Here is a 9,709-nt window from a genome sequence, read left to right on the forward strand (position 1 = left end):
GCGCCGATTGGCCGCCGTGCAGCCCGTGAGGGGACGGCGTAGTGATATCCGGGCTGCGAGACCAGCGGCGGCCCACAGAGAGCCTCGCAGATCGAGAAAGACACGGTGGACTCCATTGCTGTCCCGAGTGCGTTTCTCGCCGGACTTGGTGTCGCCCGTTACTGCGTGTCTGCTCCGCGCCGCTCGTGCACGTCGAACAAGTTTCAGTCCCCGCCCGGCCCGATTCGGCGAGCCGACCGACCGACGTACCGGAGGTTGTGATTAGGTACACTCTTGTTGTCCAGTGTGCGGGGTAAACGCGTGTGTTAACGCGGCCGGAGTCTTCTCGCGCGTGACCGGGACGTGAAAAGATAAGAGAGGAGCCACGATGGTAAGTACACCGGCGGTTTGTGCCGCGAGACTCTACGGCGACTCGTTCCGCGTGTTCGTGCCCGCGCTGACGCGTCGCCGAGCGCACGTGCGACGAGCGTAAAGCGTAAGAAATGCGCAATTCCTTTTCTCGCCCCCATCTTTCTCACTCGTGTCTCGTCCGTCGGCAGGACGGATTTCCTTTTCTGGAGGGAACCTCTCGTTCTCTCTCCCTCTCCTTCTCCCTCTCTCTCGGTCGGCCGTTTATTGTCAGCCTCGTCGGTCGAAGCGTACTTCGCTCATGCCGCCCCGGAGACTGCCCCGACTCCCCGCGGTTATCGATCCGGCATGGCCGTCTATACTTGTTCGCGCTCCTCGCCGAGCTTCTTCCGCAGCAATGAGGAAAATCTGCATCCGCGCGCGAGCGGAAGTAACGGCCGATCGATCGGCCGTGTGGGGAGAAGAGAGACACGTACGCGCGGGGCGCGCGAGAAAGAAAGCCGAGAGAAGGGAGCTTGTCGAAAATGGTCTCCGACGCCCTTTCCCTCTCGCTCCTCGCTCCGCTCGCCGGCGGAGTATTTCTATACTTTGGAGCTCTCGTTCGCTTTTTTCCCTCCGATCCGACGCCGCCGCCGCCGCCGCGACGTGTCTGCTCCCCCCCCCCCTCCGCCTCGCGCGCGTTCGCGACCGGCTTGTGACCGGCGGTACGTTACAGAGACGAGACAGGTGGGCGATGGTTTGTCCATCTCGCCCATCTCGCCCGCCGCATTGTTCGTCGCGTCGCTCCCGCAATCGCGTGCCCTCTTGGACTCGTCGAGATAATCGACGGAGCGCGCCGCGCAACGGTTATCTTCTCGCCGCTCGTCCGTCCGTCCATCCGTGCGTGCGTGCGTGCGTGCGTCCGCCCGTCCGCCCGTCCGTTCGCCCGTCCGTCCGTCCGCTGCTAAATTCACGGCCTTCGCGCGCCCGAGATCGAAACGCCGCCGCAAAGTTGCCTGTCCCGCGACCCGCGGGGCAGCTGCACCTTCTGCACTCGTTATATATACACGTATTTTTTCTCTCCACTAGCACGCAGCGCCTCCGCTGCTTTTCTTACTCATTTCTTCGTTACAATTTCATATATAATTCTTCATACAAACCACGAGTGTGACGGTTACAACAATTTAGAGAAATTAATATAAAACTTAAGTGTCGCGTCATCACGCGAATGCGACACACATCGGCCGGCGAGACTCGCAACGGCCAATCGGCATTGCGGAAAAGCGGCAACAATACGAGAACGCACTTGGGGCGTTTTATGCCTTTTTTATTATAGAGAGAAGAGAAGGAGGAGGAAGGAGAGGAGAAGAGAATAGAGGAACCGGGTGGGAGGGGGAGAGAGAGAGAGAACGCGCGGAGTATGTGCAAGTTTGTCGCGGCCGACGGGAGGAATGTCCGATTCTCGATCGATGATGCATCCGCGTTCCCCGCGCGCGCGACTCTCACGATCGAGGAGAGGACGGTGTCGTTATCGCGCGGCGCGATCCCTTCTTTCCTTGGATCGCGGCCGGAGATAGATACCTATCGGAGCACGAAATACGGGGCGAGCGAGCACGAACGCTCCTTTTGCATAATCCATACTCGGGGTCGGCCGATACTCATCTTTAAGGGCGCTGCCGGGAGCGCCGGGGTTTCTCGCGTAACGACTAACGACGGTACACATATCTCTCTCTCTCTCTTCTTTCACGCGATGCGTGCGACTCGGTGTCGGTGTCGCACCTCTATCCGTCCGGCGATCAAACGTTACGGCGATACACGGTCGCGCGCTATTGATTTTCGCGCTCCCTCGCCGCCGTCGCTCCTTTTACGTTCCCTACGGCGCCCGCCGTAACCCGTTACGCCAGCTCGCCGCTCGTCTTCCCCCCCTCCCCCCCTCCGCGCGCGCGAGACGGCGACGGAGACGTTTCGTCCCTTCTCCGTGAAAACTCGCCCTGCCCGACGCGCGACGCGGCTCTCGCCGGCGCGCCATGTTTCGCGTTTGCGACGTCGGGGAAAGTGAGGTTATCCCGCCGGAATGAGAGATCCCACGTCTTCGGACGCGCGGCTTTTGTATCCCGGCGATCGAGTAACGTCGAACGCCTCTCTCCACCCGCTGCCCGTTAATTTCTCCAAGAATGCCCCGTTCGGCCGCGCGGGAGCGTAAACGCGCCCCTCGGAGGCTTACGCAGGTCTACCGAGAGAACGACGGCGATAAAGATAGCCCGGTGGGAAAAGGCGTGCAATAAAGACCGCGCTCTTAAAGCTGCGATAGCACAATTTACGATATGGACCGTCTCGTGTGCGGAAAATCGATACGTCGCGGTGAACGGCCGCTAAATCAGCACCTGTCTGTAATTAACGTCCGGGAATAGCTCGCTAGAGTCGTAAAGATGCCGCGTTGTCGCATTTTTTTCCCGGCGAGCCGCGAGCAAAACGACTCGGCGGAAGGAAAAAAAAGGGAGAATTCGACGTGCGCGCGCGCCCGCGCGTGCTTTGGAGAAGAATCAAAATTTATTTTTACTGCGCGCGCGATGCGCGTACAGCCGCGGGCGAATCTCGCGGGTCAATTACGCGGCCGGCCGCCTCGTTAATATTCGCGCGATCCTCGGCAAGTAGTCTGGGAATTGCTTATTTATGCGGCGGCCAATTAAACGCGCGCGGATGCATCACCGGGCTATTTCCGCCTGTATTATCATGCGCCGCGTTACTTGCATTCGCGTTATTCGGCGCGTTTACGTTTACCGGGCTCGTGCGACCGAGATTTCTCGAGATAGCTCCGACAATTACGATCCGATAATTACCTTGTTTTCGCTGCGTCACCTAAAAGGGAGTGGAAGGTGCCTTTCAATAACAACTCCGGAATTGACTTGGCGCGAAACGTTCCGTGGGCTGAGATAAACATTTAATCGACGAAATGTATAATGCAAGTGCAAAGATAACGGATGAGAGCTAGATGAACCGCCCGAGTAGAAATGAAATCATGCATGCCTTATGTATGGATCAATAACCTGAATATACTTTTGATGACTATGTAATTTAACACAATTTAAAAATTAGTTGAAAAAATTGAATTTTTAAATAGGAAGCCTACTGATACCCACCCGGCCTATTAATTGTAGGGCGCAGCAAAGGGCAAGTCTTGATAAGGAAAACCCCATCAGGCAATTTTAATACTAAAATTTCTACTCGGGCGTGTTCCACGTTTATGCCACATATGTAATAATAAGAGAGAGAGTTGGCTACAATTTTATTGTTGAACTTTTAAGGCTGACCAACTCACAGAGGAACAAATCGCAGAGTTTAAGGAGGCGTTCTCGCTATTCGATAAAGACGGCGATGGTACCATAACCACCAAAGAATTGGGCACGGTCATGCGGTCCCTCGGTCAAAATCCCACAGAAGCCGAACTACAGGACATGATTAACGAGGTAGACGCGGATGGTACGTATCCTTGTGTAACTCTCTGTCGCGTGCCGATTGTTATCACACTGATAACAGCGTGTGTTTATGTTTCCTGGAGGAGTCGCCTTTTCGTTCTGCCGCGACAATTTCCTCCCCTCGTTCGGAGAGGAAAAGAAACGGCTCCGGCGGAATTGGCCTTGTAAAAAGCTGTGAAATTCTAGGTAACGGCACAATCGACTTCCCGGAGTTCTTGACCATGATGGCGCGTAAAATGAAGGACACGGATAGCGAGGAAGAGATTAGAGAGGCCTTCAGAGTGTTCGATAAGGATGGAAATGGTTTCATATCCGCGGCGGAACTTAGACACGTCATGACAAATCTGGGCGAGAAACTCACTGATGAGGAAGTAGATGAAATGATACGGGAGGCCGATATCGACGGCGACGGCCAAGTTAACTATGAAGGTTCGTCTCTTAATTATTGTTGCCGATGTCTACAATTTTTCAAGTATACGCGGATTATGACGTTAAAAGCGAGCAACATTTTCAAACACGCCAGACAATTCTTACATCCACGTAAGCTCGAATTTGCGTCATTACAATTGCGCGATTCAACAATTCTTAACGAAGCGGTTTGCGCAGTTGGTTCACATGTATCTTCTCGTAATTTGCCTCGCTTTTGATGTCACGATAAGAGAACTCTGTTTACCTTTTACCTACCAACAACGTCGTTGTTTTCTCGTAGTTTGCTAGCATAATGGCTTAAACGTAAACTAACGAGACTTGTTTCGTTGCATTTTCCAGAATTCGTCACAATGATGACATCAAAGTGAATGCAACCTGTGTAACGGAAGAACTCGCGACTCGGAGTGGTGTTGACGTAATTAAATAAATCAAGAAACAGAAAAAAACATGTAACAAAACGAGAATCAACCGGAAAGTGACAAATCTTGTATCAGGAAGTACGAAGATGTCTATAAAAGCGCGAAGAGTCAACGTCCGATACCGCGTTAAAATCATCGTTTAACGATAAGTAATACAGGGCAATTAATTGTTTAATTAAAGAGTTATACCACTAAAATCATTATCTCTCAAAACACAAATATTTACGCGTGTATACAAAACACACACCCACACACGTACGAACGCAACACGCTCCAAGAGTATACACACGTACAAACACTCATTACATATACACACATTTCACTCGGGTGTCCTTATTTCCATTGGATAAAGCAAATTTGGAAATGAGATAAACGCGAAAACACGATTGCGCGCGCATGTGCACCAACGACAAAGGAGAAAAAAAAGTGCATTTTCCACTTTCCTCTCTTTCTCGACTGCCCCCCTCCCCCGCCCCGCCCCGCCCCCGCCCCCCTCTCCTCTTATCGCGTTCTTCGGCACCACCTTCCCCTCCCCTGCCCCTCGTTACCCACCTCATCACCCTCTCATCCTCCTTCGTTTCCCCGCGAGTTTTTTCATGAGAAAGGCATGTCGAAGAATTGTAATTTCTCTTTACAAAGGGAGAGGAAATGTGTGCGTTAAGGGACAAAGTATAAATCCGATGTAAGATAATATTAAAAGCAGCAAAAGTTTATTTGCCAATCGAGAGTAAGATTCATCTCGAGAATTCCTTCGTTAATTTTTTTAATAAACGAGATACGTGTATAGTGAATGATGACATTAGGGTACGTAGCTGCTAAATAGATGATGATGTCTCTACCGTTAAAATGCATGCACATGTACAAATGTTTGTTTGTCTCTGTGAGAGAGAATTCGGCCTGGACCGATCGTTTTCCAGACAAAGAGAGAAAGAGAGCGAGCGAGCGAGCGAGAGAGAGAGAGAGAGAGAGTATAAATACGATGCGCTTCGGCCTCTGGGTTATTGATGACGACTTTTATTGCAAAAGCTGTGCTGGACCCCTCGATGCCTCACAAACGAATAACTTAATTTATATAAGTAACGAGCGAGAAAATTTGTAAAAAAAAGACGAAAGAGAGAGAGAGCGAGATAAGGTAGAGGAGATAGAATCGGAGGAGGAGGAGCCTCGAGGAGCTCAGACCTAGTGCTTTCGCGTGCGTCGCGTTTCGCGAAATCCGTTGGGTGGTTGTCACGGGAACGCGAACGACGAGTCGCGACGCGATCGTTAGAAAGCTCCAGGATCCGAAGTCTCGACATTCCTATTTGAAGAAAAAAAAAAAGAAGTCTCTTCCTTACGCTTTCAATCAACATCATCCAGCCTCTCGTGCTCGTGCACACGGGACTCACACGTACACGTATGTTTTACGAACTAACGCGAGAAACTATACACACGAAAGATTATACACACAGAGTAAAAGATAAAAAAAAAGAGAAACACTATAATATTATATTCACAAAGTGCGTTTTGCCTCCAGTTCCATTTTAATCTCCTATTTGTAAAACTTGCCTTCCACTCTAAGGAAAGCCTTACATACATGCGCGCAAAAAAGATACAAAAACGGGAGGAAAAAGAGAGAGAAACAACGTCGACACCACTTTTGTTGATATGTAAATCTATGGAGAAATAAAATAGGGATAGGGGATTAAAGGAAGTAAAGACCACAGTGAGATCGGTGCATTACTTTTCTTCGCCCAGGGGTGCGTGCCAGTCTCGTAAAAACAGAGCCAACCAGATCGGAGAAACTGGTGTGATTTTTGTGCGATCCGTACAATATAATGTTACTTAAGAACGCGAGAGCAAAGAACATAAATGCCGTACAGCGTAAACATCATGCGTGTCGGTGGTTCAGTCATAATATATATGTAATATATATATATATATAAAATAATTTACGAAGAAATTAAGAAAAAAAGATGAAAGAGATAATTCCTCCACAGTCCTTTATTATTTAATATCGAAGTGAACAAAATGAGAAGTACTTGTATTTCTGGTGACCTAGATCGCATTGATCATTAACGAAAAAAAAGGAAAAAAAAAGATAAAAAGTAAAAAAGACAAAATAAATGTATATCCTCATTTTTAGGTCACAGCTACTCGATTCGTTTCCTTCATTACTAATGGACCTCTCGTTTCAGCAACCATCTCTTTTTGTGTTCGATGGCATCTAGATACTTTGCTATGAGAATATTTCATTGTGTATCTGTGAACAGGATCCACTTAACATATCTCTGACTTTTCTCGCTACCCTCGAAAACTTTTTGAGAAGAATAGATATAGGTTACAAGAAAGTACGGTATTAATTGTAATTAGGAAATCTCGCTCCCCATTAAACATCCGAAAAAAAAGCTAGGGGGAGAGAAAAAGAGAAGCACACATTGGGTCTATTTGTAAAACTGTGGTTATTCTGTGTCCGAGGTATATTTCCACACTTACACTTTATTAAGAATGAGAAAGATTGTCAACAACACACTCGTTTTGTAAAAGTGATCGTTAGTATTCGACAGGCATCTGTATCTAAATGCTTCCAAATCCGCTTCGTTTCATCGAACACTGATACCTAGCGATTAAGTCTCTTACGTTACAAAGACTCTATTCCAGTATTTAATATAATAGTAATTTTATATCCGTATCGCAAAATCTATTTATTGAGAGAATTTTCGCGCGCCGAGGATAGGTAGAGAGAAAGCGAGAGAGAGAGAGAGAGCGAGAGAAAGAGTGGCGCATGGAAGCTCTTGTTGTGAACGTTAACATCGAGGCAATGCCAAATCTTTACCGAATAATATTGAAGCGTTAGCTCTTCTAATATTTAATTTAGCGTCCCCTCGATCTTTGTTATTGAAATACACGTTGTTGTTCTTAAAAAAAAACAAACAAATCGTTTATACCGTATTTGCGGAGGTACCAAGACACATCCTGCTTCTAAGGAAACGTTGTATTTATTTGTATGTGTACATACGAACGTAAAAGTTTTTAATATGAGCAAGTTGCGCTACAAACAAGGTGAGAACGTTGTACGTTGCAAAGTGAGGAGATTCCTTTTCTATCAGATTATTTCCAACGACAGACTCAATGCTCCTTTGTTTCTTTCTATTACTTTCAACGTAGTAATTCGATTTATAAACGCTCCTTGATTTCTCAAACTTTTAATTCGAAAATTGTTTCTAGTGTATGTAAGTATATTCTCTGCCGTATCTCAAAGGCGTTCTTCACTTCTTGTCGTACATAAATAAAGCGGCACAGTTTGTATAAAGTGTTGATATTAAGTTAATAAATTGTTCCTATATACTTATATGGGAGCAAACTGGTGTTTATCTATAATACAAGCGATTTTATCTCCCCGACAAGAAAACAATAACGACCAAGTACATCTGATGTGTGCGGGAAAAAAAAGACAACCACGGGATATCTCTTGTACATACGCGATTACGAGCCAACTTAACAACTGCGCCATTCTGTGCAATTATGCGCCTACATCGAGAGATAAATGCGTGTTATTTTCGTCTGATTACGCCTCCGGCAATTAACGTAAAGTAACGTGCCTTACCGAGAAGCAGAAGAAGGGGCAACAATTTTCCTTTTTGTCTTTTGTTGAAAAATACTATATTTTCCACATGTCACCTTTTCTTTTTAAACTCGTGTAACATAATAACAAAATTCGATGATTACGTAGATATGTCTTTGCTAGCGGCGAACAATGCGTGCTCTCACGATGCACACTCTTTTGGTGTAACTTTGAAACGCAGGCACACCTCCTTGAACAAGTTTTTCAGTATCCTCACCTGGTGTTCGGAGCTCTGAAAACACGTATCGCTCGATCAGTTTCGGACGGTGCCGTTGCGTCGTCTTTTATTTAGTTGGTCACAAAGCGAGCACTCACCCCGTCGAGAGTAATCGTCGGTATAAAAGACACCCGCGGTGCAAGGGAATTGGTCATCTCCCCGTACTTTGCCAAGAGTTCCTTCCCCCTTTCGGTATTCGTACACTCCTTTAGGGAGTCCAGGTCCACGGATATGCGCCTGGCGCACGTATTCATTATTCCTATCGGGTCAATGTTATTCTCTATCATGCAAGCCACAAATTGCAGTCGCACCGATGGGTCCTCAATGACGTCGATGGAGCAAGCGTGCACGATGTTTGCCTGGCACTCGATCGGCCCGTGCTGGCACACGAACTGGTACCCATCGTTCGTCTTTGTCGTCTGTATTGGAAATGGAATATGTAACTTTAGAGGTAGCCTGCCAGCCGTCTCATATTTCAGTCGCGTTACTTGATCGAACTGCAATAACACGTAACGCACTTACCTTCGCCTTACCGTACGGTACCAGTTGGATCTCCATGTTTGCCAGGAGCTTGCGATACGTCGGGCCTAATTGTTTCAAAACAAAGCTGCGCGAGTCCGGGCATAACGCTTCGTAATAGACGGCCACGTGCACTTTCTGGGGAGCCGGGCCGTCCTCGCTCAGCGGCGTCGCCGCTTGGTCCACCTCAAGTTCTGTAGAAAATTCACCAATTAATTATCGTTCCAAGATATGTCAAGGCCGTAGCCAGAACAAAAATTCGGGGGGGTCTAGTGGGATCAACTCGGCGAACCAAGGAGTATTATTAATATATAAGTTTTGAATTATTTATTAAATGAAAAATTATAGTTAATTAGAAAATAAAATTTAACCGTCTAGATAAAGTCAATATGTCTTCATAGAAATAATAATCATATGTCTCAATAGTGTATCATAAAATGTCTATATACAAAAGTATTATCTCGCTATGAAACATATATTTACTAAGGTATAGAGTTTTTATCGTGTAAATAAATATTTTAAAAGCCATAAATTTATTTAAAACAGTACTTATTTCTGGAAAATAAATATTTACAGTTTATCGCATTGAACATGTTTACTAATATTTGGTTTTTTAAATTTCGGAGGTTTCGGGGGAGGTCCGGATCCCCTTTGGCTACGGCCTTGCGTGACGTGTACACGAACTACAGTGCTTTCAACATTGGGTTTGTTTTCTGTTCCT

At 47.0% G+C, this 9,709-nt stretch overlaps 2 protein-coding genes across 2 annotated transcripts in view; one reads left to right on the top strand and one right to left on the bottom strand.

The window, feature by feature from the left end:
- Nucleotides 1-52: 52 nt before the first annotated feature.
- LOC105557381 (calmodulin) lies at nucleotides 53-5,027 on the top strand. The gene is made up of 4 exons (XM_012004614.1): nucleotides 53-370; nucleotides 3,633-3,807; nucleotides 3,990-4,232; nucleotides 4,572-5,027. The coding sequence occupies exons 1-4, from the start codon at nucleotides 368-370 to the stop codon at nucleotides 4,598-4,600; spliced, it is 450 nt and encodes a 149-aa protein (XP_011860004.1). The 5' UTR covers nucleotides 53-367; the 3' UTR covers nucleotides 4,601-5,027.
- A 2,518-nt stretch (nucleotides 5,028-7,545) lies between these two features.
- LOC105557382 (gamma-interferon-inducible lysosomal thiol reductase-like) overlaps nucleotides 7,546-9,709 on the bottom strand; it is a 3,936-nt gene continuing 1,772 nt past the window's right edge. Inside the window, exons 2-4 of the mRNA XM_012004615.1 lie at nucleotides 8,992-9,182; nucleotides 8,568-8,888; nucleotides 7,546-8,484 (exon numbers count right to left, since the gene is read on the bottom strand). Of these exons, the coding sequence (XP_011860005.1) occupies nucleotides 8,395-8,484; nucleotides 8,568-8,888; nucleotides 8,992-9,182 (602 nt within the window). The 3' untranslated portion in view covers nucleotides 7,546-8,394. The remainder of the gene's footprint in view (nucleotides 8,485-8,567; nucleotides 8,889-8,991; nucleotides 9,183-9,709) is intronic.

The sequence above is a fragment of the Vollenhovia emeryi genome, unplaced genomic scaffold (genome assembly GCF_000949405.1).
Source record: "Vollenhovia emeryi isolate VEMERY1.0 unplaced genomic scaffold, V.emery_V1.0 DF939500.1, whole genome shotgun sequence".
Classification (NCBI taxonomy): Eukaryota; Metazoa; Arthropoda; class Insecta; order Hymenoptera; family Formicidae; genus Vollenhovia; species Vollenhovia emeryi.

Excerpts from the sequence above, each read along its gene's own strand:
- LOC105557381 (XM_012004614.1), top strand. Across the intron at positions 3,808-3,989 it reads TAACGAGGTAGACGCGGATG|GTAACGGCACAATCGACTTC; the intron begins GTACGTATCCTT and ends GTGAAATTCTAG. Across the intron at positions 4,233-4,571 it reads CGGCCAAGTTAACTATGAAG|AATTCGTCACAATGATGACA; the intron begins GTTCGTCTCTTA and ends TGCATTTTCCAG.